Source organism: Galeopterus variegatus, unplaced genomic scaffold, assembly GCF_000696425.1.
Source record: "Galeopterus variegatus unplaced genomic scaffold, G_variegatus-3.0.2 Scaffold1524, whole genome shotgun sequence".
Lineage (NCBI taxonomy): Eukaryota > Metazoa > Chordata > Mammalia > Dermoptera > Cynocephalidae > Galeopterus > Galeopterus variegatus.
In genome coordinates, this window is record NW_007727635.1 from 201,387 (window position 1) to 219,036 (window position 17,650).

The following is a 17,650-nucleotide window of genomic DNA, read 5'->3' on the forward strand; positions in this document are numbered from 1 at the left end:
CACAGATATGCACAGATAAAAGAGAGCCCACAGGAGGAATACTTGGCCAAGTCTGGAACAGGGAGGGAAGATTCAGGAGGGCTTCTGAGTACAGATGACACCTGAGCTGAGACTTCAAAGATAAATAGAAGTTAACCAAATGGAGAGGTGGGATGGGCAAATCTTCAAAAAGTGCAATGTAATGAGACTGTTCACATTGTGGGGTGGGGTGCCTAGAGGTACAGAAAAAGTAGGAAGGGATGAGATGATGAAAGCCAGATGCAGGCTGTGTTCAAGGTCACATTCAGGAGTCGGAATTTCATTCTAAAGTTGGAGGGGAGCCACTGAAGGATTCAAGCAAGGCAGTGAGATGCTCAGATTTATTTCATACCCGCCAATCTGTCAGCATTAGGAGAGCAGATTGGATGAAAGCAATATAGATTATGGTAATCAGTTAGGAGGCTATTTTATATAGTTAGAAGGTGATAAGAGTTAAACTAAGTCACGGGCAGTAGCTATAAGAAGAAGTATAAAATGATGACAACACCATATGCCAAGCGTCAGGGATGTTGTACTGGACAACCCAGATCTCCCTTTCAGGCCTGAAGGATTCATTCTTCCAGTTGCTGAAACCCAGAAGCTGAACTGATCTGAAATTTCCTCCGTTGAAAAGAGACGCCTTGCCCCAAACCTATCTCTTCTTGAGGCATTTGCTGGCTGGTCTATGAAGAGGTATAAAGGCCCAGCCCTCTTTCCCCATCTCTGGATAACTTTGAAGGCCCCCCAGCTTCAAAGCTCCCTGTGGGGTTACAGTCCCACTTTCTTCCCTTTCTTTCTACAGGTCACAATCCTAGGAATACTCCCTTAATAATCTACCTGAACTCTAATCTTGATCTTAGAGTTTGCTCCACCTCATTTCTGCAACTGCAACCGACAATCTGGATAAGCTTGGAAGGGGATTCTTTCCACAGCATCCAGTCGGGAATGCAATCCTGCTGACACCTTGATTTCAGCCCTAGGAAACCTTAAGCCGAGGACCTCTGAGTCTTTTTGGACATCTGACTATGGAAACTGAGAGATAATAAATGTGTGTTGTTTTAAGCTACTAAGTTTGTAGTAATGCGTTATGTAGAAATACCAAACCTGCAGATATTGTTCTGGGTGCTAATGTACATTATCTCAGATCTTCACAGCAACCTGTCAAATAGGTATTATTCTCCCCATTCCACAAATGGGAACATTGAGGCTCAAAGATATCATCCCATTCTTAAGTAGCAGAGATTGAATTTGAATCCAGGTTGCTCTGGTTTGAAAACACCAAGATCTTTGATCAAGATCCTGTCTTGATCTTTCCTTCAAGACAAGGTCCTTCAAGACAAGGTCCTTCAAGACAAGGACACAGAGTCTGGAGATACTTAGAAAGTACAATTTTGGGGAACTGATTTGGATGTCTGTTTCATGGAGGGTCAAGGCAGAGGATGATGATAAAAATGGTTGGCAGGTTTGATCATTCTCACGTATGTCCCTAGATCTCTCCTTCCGCCACTATTCCACTTTCTATGTTTAAGAAGATCTTCATGAGACAGTCCTCAAATATTTAATGTCTTAAATGTTAAAGCATGTGAAATATGTCTGACAGAATTCCAAAGTCCTAGAATCAGGGGGCAGCTGTGGGCTATGAGCTCCTCCAGGAGCAAAGACCATATATTTTTCTTTCAGCCTCTTTCACCCTAACTCCTGCCTCTCCCCCATCCCCTAATACTCAAGCCTAGTGCAGAGGATCCAGCTGAGTCTTCTTGGACTTTTGACCTATAGAAACTGTGAGATAATACATGTGTGTTGCTTTAAGACACCAAATTTGTAGTAATACGTTATGCAGGAATATCAAACTAATACACCCTGTGTTAAGCAGTCGACAGCAAGCAGTTCTCAAAGCGTGCTCTCTGAACGTTCCTGAGACCATTTCAGGAAGTCTGTGAGGTAAATACTATTTTTGTAATAACACTTAATGTGTTTTGTTCGGGTTTTTTTTTTTTTTTTTTTTTGCGTTTTTCAAAAGTATTGACATTTGCACCTGTGGTGCAAGAGCAGTGGTGAATAAAGCCACTTGGGCCTTAGCTCACATCAAGACAATGGCACCACGCCATGCCAGTGTTCACTGTATTTTTCACTGTCACACACTTGTAGAAAAGAACATGGAGTTCCACTTCAGAATGTTCTTGATGAAGGAGAAAAAATATTAATTTTATTGAATCTTGATCCTTGAGTCATGTCTTTTTCATATGCTGAATGACAGACATAGGGCACCCATAAAGTGCTTTTGCTGCTTTTCAGCCTAAAAGCCTAAAATGGTTGCCTTAAGGACAAGTACATAGTCATTGTGTTTTGAGCTGTACAAGCTGCTTTTTTTTTTCTACAGAATACCATTTTCACTTGAGAAAAAGACTGACAGATAAACTAGAGTTATTCTGACTTAGAAATGTGGGAGATATTTTCTTGAAAATGAATGAAATGAGCCTGTCATTTCAAGAAAAATAACTGACAGTATTTGTTGCCAAAGATAATACTTGAGCTTTCTAGCAAAGATAAGAGTTTTGGAAAACCTGAACATGCCACCATAATTTGACAGATTGTCAATACTTAAAGACTGTCAAGATTGGCAATGATATTATACAGCAATAGAGCATGTGATTTTTCTTTCCTTTGATATTGTAAAATAAGCTACAAGTAGGTAAGCATTTGAAACATCTGAATAATTAAGTGGATCAATATTTTCCAAATGACCAATGCGTGATGTTACAAAATCATGCATGGGTAAAAGAACCATTGAAAATGCCAGGAAAGATTTATTGATATGATTTTGTATTCCACATTGCAACTAACCTTTAAAAAACTGCCTGCATGGGTTTTTTTTGTTTGTTTGTTTGTTTGTTTGTTTGTTTGTTTGTTTGTTTGTTTGTTTGTTTGTTTGTTTGTTTGTTTGTTTGTTTGTTTGTTTGTTTGTTTGTTTGTTTGTTTGTTTGTTTGTTTGTTTGTTTGTTTGTTTGTTTGTTTGTTTGGTTTTTTTTGGCAGCTAGCCGGTACAGAGATCTGAACCCTTGACCTTGGTGTTACAACACTGCACTCTAACCAACTGAGTTAATTGGCCAGCCCCCCTCTAAAAAACCACCACTTGTTCAGATTAGGTATGGCAAAAGAAAGAATAAGCACCATTATCTGTAGAAAGCTAGAAATAGCCTTCCTCTTTTCAACTACATATCCATGTGAGGCTCAATTTTCAACACTGTACTTTAACTAAAACATTATTTCACAACAGTCATGAAAATCCAGCTATCTTTTATTAAGCAACACACTAAGGATTTGAAGAATTATAAAACAATGCTGCTATTCTTACTGCTTTTTGGTTTTGAAGATATAGTTTTTATGAAAATACTTTATATTAACGTGTAAGGTATATTATTGCTATTAAATTAATGAATAAATATATTTTCAGTTTCAATTTGTAATACAACAAATATCACAGACATAAACCACAGAAATAAAATTTCTTTAGATTTTTTTTGAGCAGAAGATTTTAAAGAGTGTATATTGTCTTTCAAGGCCTGATGGCATGAAAGCCATACATCAATATAACTCAGTGGTTCCAAATTTGCACTCCAGAGCCAGCTTGAGTCCAGTTTTGCATTTAGCTCATACAGTTTGGTCCTTATAGTATTTAAAACAGTTGTTGAATTTTGAATGAGTTTTTGATATTTACGGATTGTTACGTTTTATGTTAAATACTGTATTTTCTAATTCTCTTGAAAACCTGGTAGGGCTGGCTGCATTGGGTCCATGTTCTTGCATGGCCTCTGGAGCTGTGTGGCAGCTGCCCTCTTCTGGACACACACTTTCCAGTTCTCCGTCCTTACCACTCTACTCTTTATGTCTCTCTGTTTAAACCTGTTCCTCCTCAGTTATCCACATGGCTTGCTCAGCTCCTGTAAGCATCTGTGTGTGTGTGCATGTGCGTGTGTGTGTGTATTTGCAATGTCCAATCTATATGGTCTCCTTGGTGGCAAGAAGTTGGGAAGAACTGGTTGTATCCTGAGAATCTCCTACTGCCACCAGGATGATGTTGTATATCACAAGATACAAGGAGACCATGACAGGAAGCTGAGATCATCAGATGAGACAGATATTTTCTAATTTAAGGCAAACATCTGTTTTAAGGCTCATTTCTCTCAAATTTTCTAATAATCTGCTGCTTATGGCAAGTGGATAAATGATTATAGTGCTAGAGGGTAACTGAAATGGGGATTATATAGTACGTTTGGGTTTAGGATCCAGGGTGTCTATACGCAGATCTTGACTTTGCCCTTTGATAGCTATGTGACTTTTGCAAGTTACCTAACGTCTCTGTGTCTCAGTTTCCTCATCTGCAAAGTGAGACCTATGGTACTATCTATATCACAGGGATATTGAGAGGATTAAATGAGATAGTATGTGACAAGTTCTTAGAACAGTCCCTGGCACACTTGTTATGTCCCTTACCCCTTGTTATGGACCAAATGTTTGTGTTCCTCCAAAATTCATATGTTGAAGTCCAAATCCCCAACATGATGATATTAGAAGGTGAAGATTTTGGGAGTTTTACATGAGGTTATGAGAGTGGGGTCCTCATGATGGGATTAGTGCCCTTATAAGAAAAGACCAGAGAGTTTGCTGTCTCTCTCCACCATGAAGAGAGATATAGCCAGAAGGCAGCGTTCTACAAGCCAGGAAGCCCTCCCCAGAAACCAAATTGGCCAGCACCTTGATCTTGGACTTCCAGACTCCAGAACTGTGAGAAATAAATTTCTGTTGTTTAAGCCACCCAGTTTATGGTATTTTATTGTAGCGATCTGAGCTGACCACGACCCCTCTCAATAATTATTTACTATTATTTTTATTATACTTTTGAGCTGAACTTTACTATGGTGATGAAAAGGGAAGTAAACTGCCTTAACGTTCTGCCAGGCAAACTGGGCTCTGTTTTTACCACCCATTCTCACAAATCCCAGGGATCCTGACATGAGTGTAGAGATTCCAACAGATATTTGAGAATGACATGGTACACCATTTTAATTGACAGCCACAGACACTTAACATACCTGTTAAATCTACAATGGATTAGAGATTGATCATGAGGCACATTAACAAGTCTATTCATTTATTCATTCATTTTATTTATTTATTATTATTATTTTTTTTTTAAAAAGATGACCGGTAAGGGGATCTCAACCCTTGGCTTGGTGTTGTCAGCACCACGCTCAGCTAGTGAGCAAACCGGCCATCCCTATATAGGATCCGAACCCGTGGCCTTGGTGTTATCAGCACCGCACTCTACCGAGTGAGCCACGGGCCGGCCTTATTCATTCATTTTATTAATCTATGTATTCATTAAATATTTATTGAGTGCTCACTATGTTCCAGGTACATAGACGTGGAAGTTCATGTCCCGGTTTGGGGTTAGAAACAACCACCAGATATTTCCGTAGTATAATACCTAAATATTTTAATTCCTTATCTTTTGTTTTTTCCTTGTTTGTTAGAAGCAAAGACCCCATGTGTTTCCAGGGGACTATGAAAGAGTTATTCCTAATCTGAGGCCACATCACATATATAAAGAAATAACTGTTAGGAAATTGATTTGAAAAGAGAAACATGACCACGACTCTTAGAAAAAAATTCTGTAAGTACCCAATTTATTCATAAAACAATACAGTTTAAATATTTATGATTTTTTTCAGTCATACATTTTTATCATCATTTCCAAAATATTGTGCATTTGCTTGACATGTATTTGCAAGATTGGGATCTATAATTATAACTCTGGAAATCATACAGGCATTTGATTTGCTTCTTAATGCTGCTCCCCTCTCCCCCCTAACAACCAACAAACAGATTTATTTTGCCTTGTAATTTACTTCTCAATCTCTCTGACCAAAAATAAGTCCCACTTTGTGCCTTTTATGTTTGCAAAACACTTGTCCATTTCTCTGTGAGAAGATTATTCAAGCGAAACATTCATTGTTTTGGTTCAAGACTGTCCAGCTTATATTGAAACAAACACCTACACCCAAAACAATGATTCCAGGCATTCCTGCCTATAGAGCTTGCTCTTAAGAGTGATAAAAAGAGGCAAAAGAAGCCCCACACTAAACTCAAAGATCAACTTGGTGGACCAGACATCTGGGGAGCCATATTGCAGGGCCATTTGCCAGGGATCCAGGGACAGGTTTTCATTGTTGTGGTTCCAGTGAAGACTTTTTGAAGTCATTCGTAGGGATTGATATAAAAAATGGAACTATCCATGCAGTGGTGTATGATGCCTCCTTTAATTGTGATGCCTCTTTTAAGAGAGCAGGAGCCAGCTGGGAGTAGCATTCCCTGGTTTTGTTTAAGGAAGAGGTGTGACTATAGAGCAGTGAGACTGATTTGGAGTGTGCAGCTTCTGGAATCAGTCACATTACTTTCTACTCTCACCTCTGAGAGAGGCAGGACCCTTATGCTACTGGAAGGGTAGAGGTGCCATTCTCAAGCAGAGTAGGAGCTGCCGTTTTGGATGGTCTCCATTATGACACTCTAAAGTCTAGAACCTCAATACACTTAGTACAGTCCAAGAACTCCATTCGCATCACCTGGGACCTAGTTAGAGATGCGAAATCTCAGGCCCCACACAGATCTACTGCATCAAAATTTGAATTTTAACAAGACTCTCAGGTGATTCATGTGAATGGCAAAGTCTGAGAGGTACTGGGCGAGATGCCCCAGACCCACTTCAAAAAAAACTACCTCTGGGTAGATAAACCTCTTCTTTAGTAGAGAGACCATTCTCAGCAGGGAGGAATTATAGATAACAACTGCAAAAACAGTGTGTTTTTTTTTTTTATTTTAAACATGCAAAATACAGTCCATGCATCTGACATTTTGAAAAGTCATCCCGTAGCAGATAAAACCAAATATGTTTTGGCTATTGACGTTCAATAAATGTTTCAAAATACTTTACAGTGTAAAGATAATAAGAAATTTAGCAAAATTTCAACAAACCTGTATAAAAAACAGATACAGATACCATTTTATTTCAAGGCGACATGCTAAAGAGTAAGTTATTATTTTTGTATTTCTTTGTAAAAAGTCTTTAACAATACGAGGGCTTAAGAGATCCAAGCCTCAGGGCTACACATGCAAAAAAAATTCTGTTAGTTAAAAATCACCAAAACGTGCTATTTTTAAATATGTATGTGTTGGGGTTTTTTTAAAGTACAGGATTAGTAGAAGTATTAAATAATAGAAGGAGTAGTATTTCAGAACTCTGTAAAAGTGTGTAGAGTTCATGGTGCTAGTGTCCTGGAAGACTCATACATTTCTGATGAACATTTTGGTTTAATCCCTTTGCCGTTGTAATAGTCCACAACTTGATTTGGGACCTCAGCCAGCACACTCTTTGCCAGGGCAGCTGGAGATGCCTGCAGAGAAGAAGAAATCACCATTACCTAGGCTCCTGGTCAAAGGAATCTCAGCCTGAATGATTTGAGTCCTACTCTGAGCAGCTAGTCTCATTCATTCATCATTCGTTCACTCGTTTGTTATTCGTTGAGGGTCTACTTCAAGCAAGAGTTGTCAGATTGTTGGAAAATAAACCTTTAATTTCAATCATTACATTTTTCATGCCTGTCTTAAAATATAAAACTATTCATATTGAAGGTGGGTGAAAGTTGAATGGCAGAACGAATTGTCCTGAAGTTTTGATTCTGATTCGCATTCAATTCTAGACACTTATTTATGTTCCAGGCACTACACTGAGTTTATGAGTCTATGGTGTGTGCCATCAAGAAGGTTGCAATCATGAAGGAGGAGGCTGGCATGGCCAATATTAACTCTACTATGAGGTGGAACATGATACATGCTACAGATCAGCAGCAACATATCACAGGAGAACTTATTAGGAATGTAGACTCTTAGACCCAACCCAGAGTTACTGATTCAAAATCTGCATTTTAATATGATGCTTCAGTGATTCCTACGCATATTGAAATTTGAGAAGCACTGCTCTAGAGTCACAAACATTGTGTGACCAGAGCACAGGAAACAAAGAGACCAAGTCATCTTGTAGGAAATGACAGCAGACTTCCAAGAGGAGGTGGCATTCAATCTGGACCTGTTTTAAAAAAGTAGAGAAGGGGGAGGGGAATGGCATTTGATCATTCTAGGGACAGTGAGTCATCTGATAGTGGTGAAGGAAGTGTGGGTATGTGTGGATGTGCATGTGTGTGTGCTGGGGATGCAGGACTGGTGGGCATTCAGTTGGAAAATGAGCTTGGGGCCAGGTGATGGAGGGTCTTAAAAAGCACTGGAATTTAAATTTAGACTTTATTCTATCACCCTTATGGATCCACTGTATGACTTTGGAGAAGGGGGACCCAGGATTATATATCTGTGGTGATGACTCTGCAGCAGTGAAAGGTAGAGGTTGATATCCTGCATGAAGTCTGGAGTCCCAGCTCTGGCCTTTAGTAATAACATCACGACCCATGGGCAGGTAACTTCAATTGCCTGACCCTCATTATTAGTTATTATTGAAGAGGTTGAAAACTTACGGCAGAGTGACCAGTTAACATGTATTTGTTTGAGATTCTGAAGGAAAGAGGGCTGGACTAAGTGCCAGGGGACCTGGTTTCTAGTTCTTTCCCTCCTGTGTGGCTTGCCACTCAGCCATTCAACTTTGCTAAGCTCCAGAGTTCTCAGAGGCAAAATAGGAAAGAATGAGAATTAATTCTATCTCACAGGGTCTCAAAATAAGAGACACATATCTTGAAAACACTGCAAAGAGTTTTTCTAAAGTGACCCTCACATTTTGAAGATGTCATACCATGTTGGACGTTTGGCATTCATAGACGCCCTTATTTTATAAATAGTTGCTCAAGGTTGTGTGTTAGACCACATTCTGTGTGTATACTGGGGCAGATACAAAAGTCATCCCCACCCTTCCTTCTTGGCTATTGCTCATATAAAGGCTAGGAAGCCAAATGCTTAATTTCCCAACTTCCCTTTCATCTAGGGATGGTCATGTGACCCAATTTTGTCCTTTGAGATATAAGTGGAAGTTTCCTGGGGGATGTTTCTTGAAAAGCTTTTCTTCCCTGGTTAAAGGAGAAAGACATGGTTGGTTCTGTTTCCCTTTCTCCTTTCATTCTGCCTTGAACTAGAATGTGATCCCTGGAGCTATAGAAGCCATCTGATCATTATGAGGAAACAGCAAAGAGAATCACAAAGTACTGGTCTCGACATTTACTGAATCACTGAAAAAAGAAATTGTAGCAGCCACCAGATCCTAACTTTTAGCTTCCTGGGAAAAATATGTTTAAATTTGTATAATGTAGAATTTCTCAACCTTGTCACTGTTGACATTTTGGGCTGATAATTCTTAGTGTGGAGCTGCCCTGTGTATCGTAGGGTGTTTTGCAGCACCCCTGGCCTTTACCCACTAGATGTAACACCCCACATTGGTCACTATCAAAATGTCTCCAGATATTGCCAAGTGTTTCCTGGGGAGGAATGACAGCTGTGGTGATAGATTACATGAGAACCACTCATGTATTCTACTGTATTTATTGTTATTTGCAGCCAAAAATATACCTAAACAGGGCTGTGAGATGGAACTTTCTGTGATAATGGAAATATTCTATGTCTATGCTTTCCAACATGGGAGTCACTAGCCACATGCAACTACTAAGCCCTTGAATAGTGGCTAATGTGACTGAAGAAATGAGTTTTAAAGTTTATTTAATTTTAATAGGTTTAAATTAAAATAGACACATGTGGCTAGTGGCTACTGTCTTAACAGCACAATTCCTACGTGATTCCCCTACCACCTTGCATATCTGTGCTGGTGGCAAGCAAATAAGGCTTTGGGGACATTAGTTGGTTGGGAAAAGGCCAAAAATATGAAAAGGAGCTGGCAATAGCAATAATAAAAACAGTAATTTATTAGCCACTTACATGGACCAGGCACCGTGCTAAGCTTTATATAGACACCACCTTTAATCTTCCAATGCATGTATCATTCGTCTCATTTTCCAGATGAAAGTCTGTGGCACAGAGAAATTAAATAATGTGCCCAGAGCCACATAGCTTGCAGCCTGTGCCCTGTACACTTTAAATCTGAGTTATGGAGAGAGGAAGAGGCGATTCATGGGTTACTGGCTTATTTGAAATAATGTCAGCTCCTTCCCTTCCCTTTCATGTGTGGCTTATTGAATTCAGAGTCGATTAGTTTGGATAATGAAATGGTTTTCAAAACCTAATTTGAAATCCTGAAGATAAGATGGGTGAATGTGTCCTGGCGTTCTGCTTTAGTCGTCCACAGAGCAGCGGAGACTCTGGGACACAGACTGAGCGGCAGCCACTTCCTTGCCCTGCTGGGGGCTCTTGCTTTGTTGCTTATCCCCCCACCCCCCAACTCCCTGCTCATTAAGGCTCTGCTCTTCCTAAAGAACCCAGCCTAAGCAGTGAGGCTTTCCTCATGGCTACCTTTCTCTGCTCTGAAGTCCTGTAGCAATATTTTAATTCTTCTCAGTCACCCATAGGTTGCTTAGCATGTGAAGTTTTTGGTGGCAGTTTTGTCCCAATCATGCAATTCTTCAGCAAATTCATTGAGGCCTGGACCCATGGCTTTATCATCTCGCTGTGATCCTAGTGCCTAGCATGTGTCCTGCATACAGCAGGCACTCCATGAGTGTGTGTGGAAGAGAAGGAGGCCTGGGATAGAGGTTAGAGCCTTGCACGACTCAGTGGCATTGCTTTAGCGCACGTGTGTGCGCGCCTGTGTGTGTGCAGGTAGGGCAGGGAGAGGGCGGCTTGGTGGAAGTTCATGAATCTCCTAGGGGGTGAACTCTTTGATCCCTCTTTAATCAGGCCAAGTTATGGGTGGTGGTCAGTGTTGTGGCTCCTTAGTTTGTCTCTCTGACAAAATGGAGCAGAACATGAAAATCTGAAAGGACAGCCTTCCTTCCACCTTGGACACCTTGAGGCTTAACCAACTTCATTGATGAGCATAAGTGCAGCCAATTGAGCCTGCTCTAGCACACCCTGCCCTGTGAAGAATACTATTCCTTTTGGACTCCACTCTCTGTTGTCCACATGCAGGCAACTTGAAGGCTTGCCAAGTCTCTTTCATTTAATGAGTGCTTTTATTTGAAAACCTTCTCCTCTGGAAAGTTGAAGTGGGTCATGGCAGCACAACTACCTTTTGTGGGGGTGGGGAGGGGGTTGACTGTTGCTGTTGTTACTTGGAAACTTCCCTCTGCACTCAACTCTGTAGCCAGGGATTGATTTTCTGCTACTTTTATAATTTTAATTACACTGTAGCCCTCCTTAAAAGGAGAACGGTAATTCTGGAGCAGTGCAGATATGAACAATACGTCCTCATTCATGGAGCCCTGGGGTGTGCAGTTCCCTCCCCAAGAGGTCTCGGCGGGTCATGAAATCTAAGGTTCAGCTGAGGCTGCTGGGCCTGTGGTTCATCTGAATGCTCACTTGCTCACTTTAAGGCCTCCCCCAAGAAGGTGGCAGAACAACCAGCAATTTCTGAAGAGCATGTGCTAAAAGCTCTGACACTGGGATGGGTACCAGGACTGCAGTAAGGAAAATATAGAGGGGGGAAGGACGGATGGATCATTGAGTATTATCCTTCCACCCCCTACGCTTTCCTTACACTGTACAGCTGGGGTCTCAGTGTGAACCCAAATTGGGATTCAGATGTGCCTGAACCTATCTGGTAAACTGGCTGTGAAGAATGTTAGGGTTTCATCAGAATGAGAGTTTTTGGCTGGAGGAGAAAGGCTTTCCAAACAAGCATCAGGAGGGAAATCTTGGAGGTGGTGACACGGTGCCTGTCCATCCCTTTCCCTGACCTAAATGGCTGACTTGAGCCCCGTGGAGGGAGGGGCTGCGGTGGACGCTAGAAGATGTTTCTACAAGGATCCTCAAGACATGAGGACAGACCTCATGGCATTAATGGTTCAAATGACAGAGGGGACTCTGTAACATGGGAAGGAGGGGATTCTCCTCTTTTCCAAGGAGACTGCAGGGCGGCTTCAGGACACTGAGGATTCTGGCAATTCCATCCTGCTGGGGCAGCTAAAGTTTAGTTACCAGCCCCTGGGAGTGGTGACTGGTATTGCTGGCACCAACAGCAGAGTGGAGGGCAAGGCCTCGGTGGGTAGCAGGGGCTGGGGGATGCTCTGCTCTTGGGCAGCTTTCACATGGAGCATGAAACAAAAGAATACACAGCACTGTCTGAGGCCACCCATGTTACCCCCATGGACTCCCAGACACAGTTGAGGGAGGCTCTGAAGGGGTCCTCAGGGCCACCACTAGCCCCAAGGGAGACTTTTAGGAATTAAAGAAGGTCCCTCTGGGCAATTGTAGCTCTGTAGGTGCAGGATTTTAAGGAAATTTTAAAGGTGCTCCTTCCTCCAGGGACTTAAAAATTATCCCAAATTTGGAAATGCAGAAAAATTGTTACTGAGAACTTTTCAATGTCCTCCTAGAGCATTGTCTAACAGGCCCACTTTAGGACCATTGGGAATAAAATGCTGCTTGACTTATTATATATTATTGATAAGAGCCCCAAACTGTAAAGTTACATGTTAATTCGTAGAAATCTGATAGGATGCAAGTGATTTCTGTCCAGTGGGGGAGGTAATTTAAAGATTATGGGTCTTTTTACCCTGTTGGTCATTAACCAGTTTTGAATTGACCTTAGCAAACTTATGCCAGCATTTACCTCCCACTGACCATATTTAACTGTCTTGTATACTCACCTGAACTAGCTTTGTCATTTTGCTCATGAACGAGTTAAATCTTTGATGCTGCATTCTATATATTTATAGGGAATTTAGGTTTCTATCATTTTGAAAATGTACTTTGTCAAAATAAACACAGACTTCTGCCAGGGCTCGTGGTGTGACAAGCAGAATCCAGGCTGAGTTTCAGCTTCTTGCTACTTTGGCCAGGCACCCTTGGACAGGGAACAAGCTGACCAATTGTACATGGCAGCCCCAGGGCACTAAAGATCCTAAATTATGTGGATGAGGGTAAGCATCAGTGAAGTTTTGGCTACCATAGTTAGCAAGAGTCCTTATCTATAACTCAGTTTACATTTCTTTCTGCAGAGTCAGGCTCTGTACATCCTTTCTGTGGAAGATGACCTGGCTCAGGAAGGGATGGCTGGTGTTGCTCCAAGGCTGGCAGATCACTACAAACATTGGAGGGCACGTGTGGGAGGTGAGCATGCTTTGGTTCTGCTTGCCCATAAGAAGAGCCCCCCAAATGTATATGCATACGTGTTTGAAGTTCCTGAAGGGCACGAACTGGACGATGTCTCGAAGAACGGGCTCTCCCTTGGGTGACCTCAGAATCCCATCATCGCCATCCAGCATCTGCATGTCACTGAAGTCAGCGTTCCCCACTCCCACGATGATGACCGACATGGGGAGGTGGGATGCGTGTACAATGGCCTCCCGGGTATCAGCCATGTCTGTGATGACACCGTCTGTCAGGATCAGCAGGATGAAGTATTGCTGCAATCAGATGCCAGGTGGCGAAGGGGGACAGAGAGGTGGGGGAGACAGGGACAACACAATACCAGTTAGGCACCTGGGGGGCTTCCCAGCATAGAGACCACAGCAATAGTGACCACAGACATTTCTTGAGTGCCTGTGCTGACAGCCCTAAAGGATTAAGGTTGTGATGAATGGAGTTTAAAGGTAGGCGCAGTAATAATGTCAATGGTAGCAATCACCTTAGTGGCAGTTACAAAGCACAGTGTGGTAGAAATTGCAGCAGATGGGGAGTCATGAGGACAGGCTCAAAGCCCCATTCAGTGAGACCCTGGGGAAACCTCTTAACTCCTCTGGGCCTCCGCTTCTTCATTTCTCAAGTGAGGGGGTGGGTCAAGATCGTTTATAGGGTCCTCTTCAGCTCAAATATTTTTAAGAACCTAAATCTGTGTTGTCCAATACTATAGCTATTAGTCCCATGAGACTTCTGAGCCCTTGAAATGTGGCTAGAACATCTGAGGAACTGAATTTTTAATTTTATTTATTTATGGATTTTAATTTAACTTCCCAGGGTGTACCTTAGAAGGCCAGGGGAGATGCACTGAAAGGAGAGTGCTTCTGATCATAAGCAGGTGGGCCCTCAAGTGAATTACACTTCTGCATCCTCTTCCTTCATTCTCCACTCTCCCCATAACTCCTGTCTGATTTGATCTTTATAGTTCAGAGGATGGACCTACCCTGCCTGCTCAATGCCTCAAGGAACAAAAAAACCCTGATAGTCAGCCACCCCATTGAGAAACTTTAGAGTTGTCATGGTCCAAAGTAGGGGTCAGGAAACCATTTTCTTGAAAGGGGCATTAATAAATATTTTAGGCTCTGCAGGCCATATGGTCTCTGTTGCAACTACCTAACACTTCCATTGTAGTGTGAAAATAATCATAGACAATATTTAAAATGAATGAGAGTGGCTATGTTTCAATAAAGCTTTATTTATGGACATTGAAATTTTAATGTCATATAATTTTCATGTGTCACAAAGTATTCTTCTTCTTCTGATTTTTTTTCAATCATTAAAAAATGTAAAAAACATTTTTAGCTTGCAATCCATTGAAAAACAGGCTGTAGGATATAGTCTGTTGACCCTTGATATAGGACAGGGGTTCTTAACCTGGGTCTATGGACTGTAGAAAGATTCCAAGCAGGCTGTGAACTTGGAGTAAATTACATTTTTATTTTCACTCACCTCTAAATGAAATTTATCATTTTCCTAAAATATAAATGTAATCAACAGATCAAATTAGTATTACCTGTATTGGTCAAATTAGTATTGGTAAATAGTTACCAACAGAAATCACAGATATTTTTCTGTTGTATTACAGTGGCTGCAGATATTTCAATGTACCATTTACAGTCAACACTACTTAGAAATTACAGAATTATTAGTCTAGCTACTGGTTCTCATGATTTAAGATGTAAATAAAAGAAACATTTTATTACTATATTTATGATGCTTCTATGTCACATTTAAAAAATATTTTGCTAACTGCATTCCAATAAAATTGGTTTACTTTGTAATATATATTTTATTTCATGCACTTCAAAACACTTTTGAGAAGGGGTCTGTGGGCTTTACCAGCTGCCAAAGGGGTCCTTGGAACAAAAAAGGTTAAGAAGCCCAGTCTGGAGAGATTTTCAGAATTCTAGAATCCGATCCTTCCAGGTTTAATCTAAAGGTAATAGGCTGTGGACCGCTGGGTCCAAACCCCGATGGAAATTTCCAATAAAGCTAGCAGTAACAGTTCCTTTCAAAGTTAGGCTGGGGAAATGCTCATGGATGAAGTGTTATAGTCTTGAAATGTATTGGAGGTCCTGTTTAGATAAGGACGGGCTTTTATTTACTTATTTTTCTTCTAAAAGAGTTCTACAAAATCAGGGAGAAAATCCTATCGCAACACACTCCTTGGCACAGCTCGTCAAAGAGATTCGGGTTCATGACCCTTAGCAACCAGTGATAACAAGAGACCCTGAACCATTGACTGTTCAAAGAACAGGAAAAACCTCTGGGTAAAAGCATTTGTTTCTGGTCGATAGGAGTAATTTACTTGGGAATATGTGGATTGGATGCCTCTTGCAATTGGTCCCATTTCCTGACCTGTCCTTTCAAAGCAGAACCACCTGTCCCTAGGGGAGTGAGCAATGGCCAAAAACTCATGCTGGATTATATTAGCCCCAAATCCAGACCTACATCAGTTCTGTTCTCCTTTAACTCTTGTGGGTCTTAGTACCCAAGAGGAGATCAGATCAACCAATTTTTAAACTGGGCCCCGTGGAGCCTTAGGGATGCCTTGGATACTCTTGAGGATAAAGGGGATAAAGGAAAACAGGCAAGTTTTGACTCAAGCCCTTAGATTTAGCATGAACAATGCTTTTTTAAAATTTGTGTTATATTTTTTGTTTCTTTAAATTTGTGTTTCTGACAAAGTTATCATTTGAAGAATGGGTTCTTGTACAAAAAAAAAAAAAAAGGTTAAAAAATAAAATGAAATACTGATCCTGTCCAACCCTTATCCCTAAAGTTTGCATGTATGAGGATTAAAATTTGCTCTAAATCCTCTGTGGTCAGAGGGAGACACATTAGGGAAAGCCTTGCAGGGCCTGGGCACCAGTGGAGATGTTGGTCTGCAATGCTGAAAAGTGTTGGTGGACTCTCAAGAGAAGAGGAAAGATGAGCAGAGAAGAGGCATGATTTTCTTAGCTTCCACACCTTGGGTAGATTAGTCCTGCATAAAACCCCTAGCATCTTTGCTGGAACAGATCTCAGCATATAGAGTGGCTCTGGCCAGCTTAAAAGCCAACATGTCCAGTCAATCACCATGCTGAACACATTATTCAAGGAAACACACCATTAATAACCCAGAGATCAGCAATCAACTGTGCAGGGTTTCCAGGCCTCTTTGTGGTCAAACCACTAGTTAGTGATTTCAAGAACATGATATAATGAGCAGAGGAGGTAAGAGAAAATGCCACACAGAACAGCCCCTGAACCAGAATTATCCAGAAGAAAAAAATGGGCTGTTCTGTGTGGCATCTTCTCTTTCTCTCTTAGATGTTGGGAAGGAGATTGAAAATGTAGTTGTGGGGAAAATAGAATAGTTTAGTCAGGCCACACACACCCCTGGTCCAGCTGGGGGTGGTGCAGCACATTTCTTGTAAACAAGTTGTGTGTGGGTGGAGTTACTGCGCATGTGCACCCATGTATCTTTTTAGTTTGTTGTTTTTGTGTGTTCTTCAGTTTGTGAAGCAGAAGCTGGATGGCAGAGCTTGTGTCTAAAAACAGAGCATGTTTACTCTGCTGGCCGCTGCTCAGTTTTTCTTTGGACTTTGCCAGTAGCAGTTGAGTCTTGAAGTTTCTTTTTGTACTGCCTAACTCTTTGATGTGTGTGTGCTGGGTAAAGACTATTCCTACTTCAACCAAGGCTCCAAGGACCTTTTTGCCAGTTACCTAGCTCATAGATCTGCATGTGAAGGGTTTGTGAACAGGCTCAAGGGGTCTGTGAGCTACAGACCCAGCCCTAGTTCTACAGTAGTCAACTTTGTAAATAAAAGGAGATTTAAAAATTTTTAGTCTAAAATAAAATTTTGCTTTACACTATCTCCATTCTGTTGTAGGAATCGCTCCATGTCATTAAATGACATAAGCCTAGAGAAGCTGAAGATGATACCGAGATGTAGAAAAAAGAAAGTGAACTGAACCAAAGGCATGTGGTGACCATCATTCCTCTAGGGACCTGGGGACTCTGATAGTTTCAAGTAGGAGAGACTTCAAATTATAACTAAAACAGGAATACCATATTTTCTGGCATATAAGATGTGCAATATTTAAATACCAATTTTCAAAAGAAAATTTAAAGTATTTTCCATCATATAGATATGAAAAATAATTTGAGTGGTTTCATATTCATTCTTTAAATAAGTATTTATTGAGCATGTACCATGTGCAGGCATTGTTTTGTGTACTGGGGATATACTAGTGAGCAAGGTCTTCTCATTATAGAGTTTCCATATAAAAGGAGAGGAGACATAAA

The 17,650-nt window shown here is 41.0% G+C and overlaps 1 protein-coding gene across 1 annotated transcript in view; it reads right to left on the bottom strand.

Moving 5' to 3' along the window:
- Positions 1–5,683: 5,683 nt before the first annotated feature.
- The window catches only part of CPNE4 (copine IV), a 177,728-nt gene continuing 165,761 nt past the window's right edge, over positions 5,684–17,650 (bottom strand). The window contains exons 13-14 of the mRNA XM_008577505.1: positions 13,350–13,586; positions 5,684–7,469 (exon numbers count right to left, since the gene is read on the bottom strand). Of these exons, the coding sequence (XP_008575727.1) occupies positions 7,335–7,469; positions 13,350–13,586 (372 nt within the window). The 3' untranslated portion in view covers positions 5,684–7,334. The remainder of the gene's footprint in view (positions 7,470–13,349; positions 13,587–17,650) is intronic.